Source organism: Tiliqua scincoides, chromosome 4 (assembly GCF_035046505.1).
Source record: "Tiliqua scincoides isolate rTilSci1 chromosome 4, rTilSci1.hap2, whole genome shotgun sequence".
Taxonomy (NCBI): Eukaryota; Metazoa; Chordata; class Lepidosauria; order Squamata; family Scincidae; genus Tiliqua; species Tiliqua scincoides.
The window spans coordinates 13,645,895-13,658,888 of record NC_089824.1 but is presented as its reverse complement, the minus strand read 5'-3'; the positions used below and the strand labels follow the sequence as shown (position 1 = coordinate 13,658,888).

The 12,994-nt window shown below is 45.7% G+C and overlaps 1 protein-coding gene across 2 annotated transcripts in view; it reads left to right on the top strand.

Moving 5' to 3' along the window:
- The window catches only part of NSMCE2 (NSE2 (MMS21) homolog, SMC5-SMC6 complex SUMO ligase), a 228,362-nt gene that overhangs the window by 32,504 nt on the left and 182,864 nt on the right, over positions 1-12,994 (top strand). For both annotated transcript variants that reach the window (XM_066623846.1, XM_066623847.1), the window contains one exon: positions 11,771-11,877. In XM_066623846.1, coding sequence (XP_066479943.1) covers positions 11,771-11,877 — 107 coding nt within the window. The remainder of the gene's footprint in view (positions 1-11,770; positions 11,878-12,994) is intronic.

Sequence of the window (12,994 nt, the reverse complement as noted above, 5' to 3'; positions counted from 1 at the left end):
GAAGGCAGATGAGGCCAGGGAAGGGGATCGAGATTTGGAGTGCGCTGTGGCCACCAAACCTGCAACCCCCCTGGATCCAGTCCACCCACACCGCCCCATCTCCTCCCCATTCCATGCTCTCCCACCGTTTCAACCCCATCCATACCTTCCCCCCTGCTCTGTTCCTCCCCCTGTGCCAGGCTCACTTTCTCCGGTGGGCCTCCATCATTCCACCAGTACACACGGGAAAGCTCTGGTCTTCCTGCTGGTGTGCTGGCTCTCTGCACCACCACACAGTGCTCTATAGCCTGCACCAGCGGAACATGTCCGTCCCCCCCCGTGCGGTTCTTGAATTGAATTGGACCGTGGAGTCTCCCTTCCTAATATACTACACAGTTCTTTGCATAGGGAAGGGAAGTTTCCTTCCCCTGGGGGCTGGGGGATAAGAATAAGCCCTCAGTTTGGCTGTACTTGTCGTAAGAGGCGACTAAACAGCCACTGGGTAGATGGGGCTCGTCAGCCTGGGAAGGCAGCTCATCTGAGAGAAGGAAAACTCTGATCTCAAACCTCCACTGCCTTGTGGCTACATCCAGTTATGGAAAAGGCTTCAGGAGTCAACCTTGAGGCAAAATCCGGAGCCGGAGTCCCTGAGGCAGTTCATGGCTGAACACAGTCAAGTTCTGGCAACTCCTGCGACGCCGCTGGAACCAACCGTATTGGCCTCTGCCTTTCCATGGGACCATTTCAGCGACGTGGAGAGGGGGGATTTGCTGCATGGGTAACAGCCTATCCTCCATACCTACTTTACCCAGGCTTCGCGCACTGGAGAGGCCACTCTGTTCCAGAACCACCATTCAGAGCGTGACACCATAGTCTTCCGAGACTGAAGGATGCCAACTCTTTGCATATGGGAACTTTTAGAAATACCACCACAGTCTGAGTGCTACACCCAAAGAGGTGATAGAATTTTCTAACTTGTAGAGTGGATTCTTATGACAACAGGAGAACTGTTGAAACACTGCTCTTCCCTGTACTGTCTGGGTACATAAGGAGGCCTGATCTATATGTGGGGGAAGAGCCAGTGCAACTTCTCACCATACCACAACTACTTCAATTTCCAAAGCACCAAGGTTGACATGCAGCAGTTTCCTTCTGTAAGACCTTTCATGTTACTTTGAAAAGTGATGCACTGGCTCCCATATTGTCGGGGTAGTCTAAGGACCTGTTTGCTGCCTCTCCAGTGCTCTTCTTCTGACTGGAGAAAGGTGATAGCTTTTCCAGAGAGGAGAAGGCAGTTTAAAAGAGCAGTAGGTACACTCATCCCACTTTCACCCAGGTAAACGGGCCTTGCTGGTTTTTGGACGTTTCAAAGAACCTGTTTGACCAGGAGGGACCAAATAACTGTGCGTGTGCATGTCACAGGGAGCAATGTCTCACTCAAGCAGTATCAAATCTCTCGAAAATTATTGCTTACTCTTTGCCAACTGCATTCATACCTAGGGTGACCATATAATTTATCGTCCGAATAGGGACACTTTTGAGAGTGAAAGAGGGCACTTAAGAAGCAATCAAAAATATATAATTTTTGAAATATTTATTTATTCACCAACAAATTGGTCTTTTAAAAAGTATCGATTACTTTGTATTCATTACTTTGTATTAAAAAATAACACAAGCAGGGTAATTATCCTTGGTACATATTCACACACTTTACATGAATTTAAGCACTTATTGGGAAATCCTTACAGCCCTCCGGTTAGGACAGACAAGCTTAAACAACCTAGTATTTTATTTAAATTAAATTGCATTTATGAAGAGGCAGAAAGCAATGTACCAGATACTGGTGTGACAAGAATACCAAGAGGGGAGATCAACCAGACTGAGGAGACAACACAAAAAGAGGCATAGAATTAAGAAAAAGGAGGAAGGTTCTTTATGAGGAGGCAAACAGCAAAATATCCATAGTATAGGATAGCCAACCAAGAGGGGAGAACAACTAGACTAAGGAATAACTGCAAAAAGTGAAAGAGAACTGAGAACTCCAAAAAAGGGAAGGGGCTGGGAAACTGACCAAATAGGAAAACTGCAGACTTGGGAATCTAAAGGGAAAAGGAAGGCTGTTGGATTGTTTGAACCTGGACATTTTGAACTGGTGTGTCAGAAATCAAACACTGGTTGGATCAAGGGTTTCAGATTATGTCTGTTTCCCCTGTGCCCAGTTTTTCATGGGGTCAGGCAGCTTGATGGTATGCAGATGCCGGCTAAGGCAAGATCCTACTTCATGCCAGCAGGGTAGCATTTAGATGTGGAGCACTCAACTGCATTGACGCGATGGGCTTTCACATTTGTAGTGGGTGGCTGGAGATGCAATAGCCATGCTAGGAAGGAATTGCAAGGCCTGCACCTCCCTTCCCCCGGGAGGGATTTGTCATGTTTGCAATGCTCTTGTGAATGTTGCAGAGAAAGGAGATTGTGCACACGGAAGAGAAGGTAAATCTGGACTTTTGTTCCATTTAAAGGTTCTGTTTCGTGCAGAGTGACACAAAGTTATGTGTTGCAATATAGAAAAAGGGATATTGGGAGGAGAGGGACAAAGTCAGATTTAAAGATGGACAGAGGGATTTTACAAGGTTAAGATCTAAATCAGTGGTTTCCAAACATTTTAGCATCGAGACCCACCTAAAAAAATGTTTCACTTTACCAGCCACTCAAGGCTCTGTGGCAGTAATGGTGATTGGGCAGCAGTGCTTCTTCCAAGGAGCAGGTTGTTTAACCCTTGATGCACTTAGCTTAATCTACCCTGACAGTTTTGCAAACCACCCAAAATTGGGTTGTGGGCCACAGTTTGGGGTCACCGATGGATCTCAATGTTCTTCTTTTGTTTGCTTAATTTCTGTGGACAGGAGCAGCTTCTTGTTGGGGAACTTCCTACTTAAACACACTTCCATTATTTTTCCTTGAGTCACAAAATGCTGACTCAGTTTTTTATTTTACAATGCTAGCATTTATAAGAATGGGAGCTAATTATAGTCTGAACTGCAGTTCAGTGAGAGGGGGCATTTATGTTTCCATTAAATATTTCTCAGGCAATGTGATGAGTCATTAAATACAACTTCTGCGCAAAATACCCTGATTGCCTAATGACTAGGTGTTGGTAACTGAAATTACACATACACACACAGAATACACACATACCCCTCTCTCTCTCACAATCTCTCTTGCATAAAATCAGGGAAGTTGCTCTGTGAGTAATGCATCTGCTGAGGTTGCCCAAGAACTGTAAAATGACTCTTGATTGCAAAACATGTTAAAAATATAAGTTAGGTTTTGAACAACCTGGAAAACACCTGGCATCCCATATGTGAAAAAGACAGAGACAGTGAGGCAGTGGCTGTGTGGTTGGAGGATATGAATAAAAGTTAATTTGCTGGGTGTGTAGGGGGAAACAAAAGCAACTGTGTTGGAATAAAACCACTATTGAGAGCTGATGTAGTGGGTAGAAGATTGGCTTGGAGACCTCTGATCTGCTGTGAATTTCCTGGAGTTGCCTTGGCCCAAGTTCCCTTGGCCCAATTTACCTCACAGGGTTGTTGTGAAGATGAAAAAGGATGGAAATTTAAAATATTAATGAGAGAAGGTGAATATATATTAACAAGACAAGATAACTGTTTTCTACCAGAGTGTAAAAGTAACCACATAGTAAACTAATTGTCTCCAAGAGAATGAGAAGAGTTCCCTATACTCTGATTGCCACAGATTTCAAGTGCCAAAAAACATTCTCAGTGCCTCCTGGCAAGATGATGCAGAAGACCTGTTTAGCAAATGGTTACGTACATGGTTGATAAATCACCACTTGGTAAATGGTTGTGCCAGGTTGATTTTAATTGAGCAGGGTCTACATTATTGTAAACAACCTGTGGCTCTTATTCAGGTCTTTTCAACCTGAAATGCAAAATACCTGCTAGCTTTGGAAACAAACTGGAAGGGACAAAGTCTCTTCAGTTTCATTTTCTACTAGGAAGTACAAGAAAGAGGGTAGCCTGCAAGGTGATCCATGTATCAGTCTCAGGATCAAATTTGTACGTAGTTACTAAGATGCTTTTAAGATAGCAGCTACAGATGGGCATCTGGATCAGGACCATGGCATGGGGAATAGCATTAATCCTTCTGCCCTTCAGCTTTGGATTCTGCCACTGCAAATTATTTTTTTTTAATTAACAGAAGAACAGTGATGTTTTAGTGTTGCCTATAGCTTGACCTTCAGTCTTTCCAGGCTCCTTCTGGGAGGAATTTTCAATCTCCGATTACAGCCTAAGGCTGCAATCCTGCGTCCTTAGTATATGGAGAATGGAGCCCAGCAGAAAACTCCATAGAAATTTGCTCTGTCCCTTTCCTGTTAACCTCCTGTGCAGTGGAACCCTCTAGGACAGGAGGGAGGAACCTGTCGCCCTTTTGGGGTACCAGTTGCAGCCTTTTGCGTATTTGTCCACAAATACGAAATCTTTCAGGATTCCAAACTCAGGACTTTCATTTATTCTTTCCTGCCAGTGGCACCTAGGTAACTGGTGAATTGTCAACTGCTCATTGACTTGCATCATCAGCCTAAGAACTTCTTTGGGAAAGAACTATAACACGTTAAATAAAAATACAGTATTCCTCCAAGGAGCTCAGGGAAGCATATCTTGTTCTCCCCCCTCCCCTTTGTCCTCACAACCACCTTATGAGGTGGGTTGGACTCCGAGATGGACCAAGGTCACCATGTAAGCTTCATGGCTGAGTCTCCACAGCCCTGCTCTGACTCTCTACCCCAGTGATTTTCAACCTTTTTCATCTCATGGCACATTTGGAAGGCACTAAAATGTTCAGGGCGCACCATCGGTTTTTTGGCAATTGACAAGGCATACCACACTGCTGGTGGGGGAGCTCACATCCCCCAGTGGCCCCACTAATAAATAGCACTCTCCGAAATTCCTGGGGCATACCTAGAGACCATTCATGGCACACCAATGTGCTGCATCACAGTGATTGAAAATGGCTGCTCTACCCATTACACCATGCTATTTCTAATTCCTCAGTTTAATATAGGGATAGGGTGGAAAACCGGGTAGATGGGACTCGTCAGCCTAGGAAGGCAGCTCATCTAAGAGAAGGAAACTCTGACCTCAAACCTCCACTGCCTTGTGGCTACATCCAGTTCTGGAAAAGGCTTCAGGAGTCAACCTCGAGGCAAAATCAGGAGCCGGAGTCCCTTAGGCAGTTCATGGCTGAACACAGTCACATTCTGGCAACTCCTGCAACGCCGCTGGAACCAACCGTATTGGCTTCTGCCTTTCCATTGGACCATTCCAGCGACGTGGAGAGGGGGGATTTGCTGCATGGGTAACAGCCTATCCTCCATACCTTCTTTACCCAGGCTTCGCGCACTGGAGAGGACACTCCAACTTCGCCATACGGCGTCGGCACAACACGGGAAGCAGCAGTTTACCGGTTATAAGTCTTTGCTCGATTGGCGTAGAGCATGACGCCAGGGGCTGCTTCCGATGGTGGGAGAGATCATTGCATCTCATTGGGCAGCTACCGCCCGCCTTAAGCTGGGCAGTCCCCAGCCAGTAAGGTGTTGCCTCGCCACGGTCCGTTAACCTCATGGGGTGCGTGGGGTTTAGGGTGAAAACCGACAAGCGGATCGACAACTCTGCACCATGCAACAGAAAACAGAAAACTACTGCCCTAAAGCTGGGCACCTGGAACGTTAGGACAATGACACCTGGCTTCTCTGATGACCTGCAAGAAATAGACGACGCACGCAAAACAGCTGTCATCGACATGGAGCTGAGCAGACTGCAGATGGACATCGTCGCCCTTCAAGAGACTAGGCTGCCAGATTCCGGATCTGTCAAGGAGAGAAATTTCTCATTTTTCTGGCAGGGAAAACCACCAAACGAAACCAGGGAACATGGCGTTGGCTTTGCGGTCAGAAATACCCTGCTGAAATCAATCATCCCACCTACTGTGGGAAGTGAAAGAATTTTGTCCCTGCAGCTCCAGTCATCAGCAGGACCTATCACTCTCATCAGTGCTTATGCACCAACTCTGTCGTCTCCAGCAGAAGCCAAAGACAAATTCTATGATGACCTGGCCACCACTGTCAAGAAAATCCCTGTAAAAGAGCCATTGTTCATCCTCGGCGATTTCAATGCTAGAGTTGGTGCTGATAACAGTTCATGGCCCACTTGCTTAGGTCAGTTTGGCACTGGGAGGATGAACGAAAATGGCCAACGCCTGCTAGAGTTTTGCTGTCATCATGGTCTCTGTGTCAGCAACACATTCTTCAACACAAAGCCCCAACATAGAGTCTCTTGGAGACATCCAAGATCAAAGCACTGGCACCAGCTCGACCTGATCCTCACCAGACGCTCCAGCCTTCCCAGCATCAAGATCACACGCAGTTATCATGGTGCTGCCTGCGACACTGACCACTCCCTGGTGTGCAGCAGAGTGAAACTGCAAACAAAGCGACTGTATCACACGAAAAAGGAAGGAAGACCTCGCATTGATACCAGCAAGACCCGGGATCAGAGAAAAGTGGAGGAATTTGCACAAGCGCTTGAGGAATCTCTTCCAGGCCCGGCCGACGCAAACGCATCCAACAGATGGGAACATTTCAAGAATACCGTTTACAACACCGCCTTGTCCATATTCGGCAAGAAGACCAACAAGGCGGCAGACTGGTTTGAAGCCCACTATGAGGAGTTGACGCCAGTCATTGAGGAAAAGAGGAGAGCTCAAGCAGCATACAAGGCCTGTCCCAGTGAGCGCAACCTGCAGGTCCTCCGAACTGCTCGCAGCAAAGTCCAACAGACTGCCAGGAGATGTGCTAACGACTACTGGCTCCAGCTCTGTTCCGAGATACAGATAGCAGCTGACACGGGCAACATCAAGGGGATGTATGATGGTATCAAGCAGGCCCTAGGTCCAACACAGAAGAAAATTGCCCCTCTGAAGTCTGCCACAGGCGAGGTCATCCAGGATGGGGCGCAGCAGATGGAACGCTGGGTGCAGCACTACTCTGAGCTATATTCCAGAGAAAATGTAGTCACCGAAGAAGCACTGAACAACATTGAGTGCCTGCCTGTGCTGGAAGAGCTTGACAGTGAACCAACCCTAGAAGAACTTCACGTGGCCCTGGACTCCCTTGCCTTTGGCAAGGCACCTGGAAAAGACAGCATCCCTGCTGAAGTCCTAAAATGCTGCAAAGAGATCATCGTCACTGAGCTGCATGAAATCCTCTGTCTCTGCTGGAGAGAAGGTGAAGTACCTCAAGACATGAGGGATGCAAACATCATCACGCTGTACAAGAACAAAGGTGACAGGGGTGACTGCAACAACTACCGCGGCATCTCTCTCCTTAGCGTTGTAGGAAAGCTGTTTGCCCGAGTTGTACTAAAGAGGCTCCAGGTACTTGCAGAGAGCGTCTATCCAGAATCGCAGTGTGGATTCCGAGCCAACAGGTCCACCACTGATATGGTATTCTCCCTTAGACAACTGCAGGAGAAATGCAGGGAACAACGACAGCCACTCTTTATAGCCTTCATAGATCTCACAAAGGCTTTCGACCTGGTCAGCAGAGACGGCCTCTTCAAGATTCTCCCCAAGATTGGATGTCCACCCAGGCTCCTCAGCATCATCAGATCTTTCCACAAGGACATGAAGGGCACTGTTGTCTTCGATGGCTCCACATCAGACCCTTTTGACATCCGAAGCGGAGTGAAGCAGGGCTGTGTTCTTGCACCAACCTTGTTTGGGATTTTCTTCGCTGTCCTGCTGAAGCAGGCCTTTGGAACTGCAACAGAAGGCATCTATCTCCGGACCAGATCAGACGGAAAGCTCTTCAACCTCTCCAGACTGAGAGCAAAATCCAAAGTCCAGCTGAAATGTCTGCGTGACTTCCTCTTTGCCGACGATGCAGCTGTCACTACCCACTCTGCCAAAGATCTCCAGCAGCTCATGGATCGTTTTAGCAAGGCCTGCCAAGATTTTGGACTGACAATCAGCCTGAAGAAAACACAGGTCATGGTTCAGGATGTGGACTCACCTCCCTGCATTACAATCTCTGAGCATGAACTGGAGGTTGTCCATGACTTTGTGTACCTTGGCTCAACGATCTCCGACACTCATTCTCTCGATACCGAGCTAAACAAGCGCATCGGTAAAGCAGCTACCACGTTTTCCAGACTCACAAAGAGAGTCTGGTCCAACAAGAAGCTGACGGAACATACCAAGATCCAGGTCTACAGAGCTTGCGTCCTGAGTACACTTCTGTACTGCAGCGAGTCATGGACTCTTCGCTCACAACAGGAGAGGAAACTGAGCGCTTTCCACATGCGCTGCCTCCGACGCATCCTCGGCATCACCTGGCAGGACAAAGTTCCAAACAACACAGTCCTGGAACGTGCTGGAATCCCTAGCATGTATTCACTGCTGAAACAGAGACGCCTGCGTTGGCTTGGTCATGTCGTGAGAATGGATGATGGCCGGATCCCAAAGGATCTCCTCTATGGAGAACTCGTGCAAGGAAAGCGCCCTACAGGTAGACCACAGCTGCGATACAAGGACATCTGCAAGAGGGATCTGAAGGCCTTAGGGATGGACCTCAACAAGTGGGAAACCCTGGCCTCTGAGCGGCCCGCTTGGAGGCAGGCTGTGCAGCATGGCCTTTCCCAGTTTGAAGAGACACTTTGCCAACAGTCTGAGGCTAAGAGGCAAAGAAGGAAGGCCCATAGCCAGGGAGACAGACCAGGGACAGACTGCACTTGCTCCCGGTGTGGAAGGGATTGTCACTCCCGGATTGGCCTTTTCAGCCACACTAGACGCTGTGCCAGAACCACCTTTCAGAGCGCGATACCATAGTCTTTCGAGACTGAAGGTTGCCAATACAAAGGGTGGAATAATTAGGAATATTGCCTGCTAGTTCATACTTTGAGATGTGAAACTGTATTTCATATATGTAGGTGTCTGCATATTAGATGGGCAGCACAATTCTACTGAAATTCTCCTGGCAGATGCAGCGGGGCCAGTGCGGCTTGCGCTGTATCTCACAAAGGGAATGTTGGAGTCTGGAGGTCTCCTTGAGATAAGGATGCATTTGTCCCATTGACCCAGGCAAAGCCCCAGCCGTGGGGCAATGGGTCTGCTTGGATCTGTGCCTGCTGAATTGCAGGTGCAAGTCCAAGTGGATCTGTGTCAGTAGATCTGGCCCAGAAATTAATTTATAATTAATAAATTACATGTAATGTCATATTGTTTTAAATTTAATAAGTAATATATTGTTAAAATTAATCACATGAAATTAATATATGTTTTAACTTTTATTTTGTCATGTCCTACATTTTTCTTAAATGATGTACATTTTGAGGTGCCTTGTCCTCTTTTGCGGTTATAACATCTAATCACCCTGCTTGTAGCTAGCATAGCTGAGACCAGCTTTTGAGATTCTGTCTGGAAGGGTAATATATACTGTACTGTTTGTGTTCCTTTTTATGCTAAAGTTCTTAATTTTTTTCTAGTGAATTTTTCCATCTAGTGATGTTGTCTCTGTGCAGCTCTTGTTGTTTTCTCATGTGCGGCATGGTGACCATTGACCCCAGAGCCACTGGATAGCCCAGAAATACTAAAGCATACACACAATGCTAAAGAGCTGCTTGATTTTAAAAGCATACCATTTGTACAAAAAGCTTAAAAGCCACATTGCTAAAGCATGGAAACACAAAGAATAGTGAAAAGCTGCTTGAAAGAATCATTTTGGAAGCCATTTGTTAGTTTCACTGAAGTTTCACAGAAGCTGGGACTTTGGGGCCTTTGGAATGTAGAGAAGAAGAGAGAGGCTTATGTTATTCTTCCATGCTTTCAAAGGAAAAGACACATATAGGTAAAATAGTCTTTGCCCTAAAGTGTAACCAACATATATGGGGACATAGTAGTCATTAGAAGTAAGTCTTAAGCAACCTTTGCTGCTTGATTTTAGGAACATCTTAAGAACAGACAAAAGCCTTAACATAGCAGGAAGGCTTCACAGGTGTTTCTATGTTGACATTAGCATAGGAGAGAGGCATGCGGAGAGAGATTATGATAATCTCTTAATGAGGATGGTACAGAGACCTGTCAAAGAAGTCCCTAATTTGATTGATGAATGCGAGTAAGGGCCAGTACTGGATAAAATGATATTATAGCGTACCCTACTGGTTCTTGAAAATTTTTGGAAATTGTGTAATTTTGGCTAAGTTTTGAGGTGAAACCCCACCTGTATGTAAATCAGAGCCAATCAATGGTTTTACTCACTTATTGCCCACCTATTTTCTACCTTCTATGTAAATGGTATCTTATCTATATCCTATTAGGAATTAGCCCCATTTATGATGTCAAATTTTCAGCGAATGGAAAGTCTAGATTTTCAGACAAAGGGCCAAGAGTCATATAAGAGTTCTGGACACAGTCAAAACTGGGTCCATGCTTTAGACATGTGTCCCGTGGACCAACTGTATACAATTCAAATAAAAGCCTGTGAACCTTCATCCCTGTGTACTGAGTCGTTCTGAGTTGCTTATCAGCTGTGCAACACATGAGCCTATCTATTCTGGGATAATCCAAAATTTGCCCAACAAGAGAGAATCGGCAGATTGGGATTTGGTGGTTGATCTTTGCGTGATTTACAATAAATCAGCAGGAGTTTCTGATCCATCAGAAAATCTGCCATGGCTTTTCTTGTGTTAATTGCTTATCTGTTGGCCTCAGTTTTCCTCAGCTGTAAAATGGGGTGTTAATTGGTCATTTTTGACCAGGTCTTTGTGAACTGTGTTGGCCGGTTTTATAGCTTTGTGTTAGAATCCCTGATCAGCAATGACTCTGATGTAGATTTGTACTTGTCTGTGATGGTGCAGCTCAGCCTGTACCCTTTCAACTAGTATTTTGGATCTGACTCCACTCTCACACCACCATTTCCAGTTGGTGGACCTTGGGATTCTAGTAAGATTGAAACAGATCCTGCAAACTTGAAGTATATCTACCTCAGCTTTAAAGGAGCTTCGTTGTACCCTCATTTTTGTGCCTGCAGGTAGTAGGATCGCAGTCTTAGAGTGCAATCCTAACCCCTTATGTCAGTGCTTTCTAGCACTGCCATAGCGGTACCAATGGGACATGTGCTGCATCCTGCAGTTGGGTGTCACTCACGAAGGCCTCCTCAAAGTAAGGGAATGTTTGTTCCCTTACCTCGGAGCTGCATTGCCCTCATGTCAGTGCTGGAAAGCACTGACATAAGGTTAGGATTGCGCCCTTAAGCTGCAGTCTTAACCACACTTTCCTAAGAGTAAACCCCATTGAACAAAACAGAACTTCTGAGTAGACCTGGTTAGGATTGTGCCCTTAGTTGATTAATCTACCTCTTTCAAAATCTACTAAATGGCGGTTTCTGAATTTAACTGTGGTCAATGCAGCCTTCTTTCACAGCGGCCGCTTCTTCCCAGCGAACTCGCGTGCTGCCATCTTGGATTGCATGAGATCCAAGATGCCTCTTGGGGACATCCTGTGGCACCCCTGGAAGTTTGCCACGACACCCTCAAGTGCCATGGCGCACAGTTTGGGAACCACTGCACTAAAGCTTAATACCTTTGTTTTGCAATCCCTCCTTTTGTTTTGGTTTTGTTTCTGACATTCTTCTGACGCCTCCAGAGCCATGTCCCTATTTATCTGAAAGACCAAACTCTTACAACTTAAAAAAAGTAAATTATATGTTTTGCAGATGACATGGAAGAGGTTAATGAAATTGAAAGGGTGATGTTGGAATATGCTGCTCTGAGTCGTGATGTGAGCCACTATGTACAAGCCGTAGAAGACACGGTAAATCAGGTAAAGGATAAATTACGTTACGTATGAAACCAGGGCTGGCCCAAGACCTTTTGATGTGGCCTACCAAATGCTGCCTCCCTTACCCAGTGATATACCAGCCTCTGCTCTTCTTACTCTCCAGCTTTGTGGAGGCAAGTAGGTGATAGGTTCCCTTCACCATTCTGCTGTCTGTGGGATTGCTTCAGTTTGCCTCATGGATGGATCGACCCTGTCTGAAACTAGTTATATGTTTCCTTTTTAAAAATGTTTTGGGAGATGTTTTGTTTTCCCTAAATAAATGTAAGATTCAGCTTCAAGTCCTGTGAATTCAATTTATAATTATAAATTATAATTACTTTAAAATGTACTAGGTCGGTGATACAGTGTCAGCAGATACAGCTGCATGCATATAAAGGTGTCAGAGCAGGGGTGTCAAACTTGTTTCATACAGAGAGCCGAATAGCATTCCTCATGTTTGCTGAGGGCTGAAAGTGATGTCATTAGACAGAAAGTGATGTCATTAAACAGATCCTAACAAAAAAATAAACACTTTTTCTCACTTAGCTGCAAATGACAGAAGAGAAACCATGCAAATCTTGGTCATATTTCAAGATAAGGGACAGCCCAATTTTCATGTGGACTGCCCTTTCAGCAGTAACATCTCAGCATTGCTCAGAAGCTGAGAGCCTGAGGGCCAGATAAAAAAGCTTTCGAGGGCTGCATCCAGCCCCCTGGCCTTATGTTTGACACCCCTGTGTTAAGAGTATATGTAGAGATGTTAGAGAATGGTTTTATTTGTTCATAGATTTCACAGATTTTGGGGTGTGTTGTTTTTTTTCACAAAAATGAGAAGTGCAGAAGGTGGTGTTATGTGTTTTTATTTTGTTATCACCGAAAAACCCACCTCTAGCTATACATAGTAAGGGATAGTTGGGACATTCACAGTGCCAAAATAAGGACCCAGTCATAACCAACTTTCCAGCACCAATGCAGCCCCGAGGTAGGGGAACAAACATTTCCTTACCTTGAGGAGGCCTCTGTAACTGCCTCCTACAACACAGGATGCAATTCATGCTGCATCGGCATGGTTGCATCAGTACTGGAAGGTCAGATAGGATTGGACCCTAAGGGACAGTCA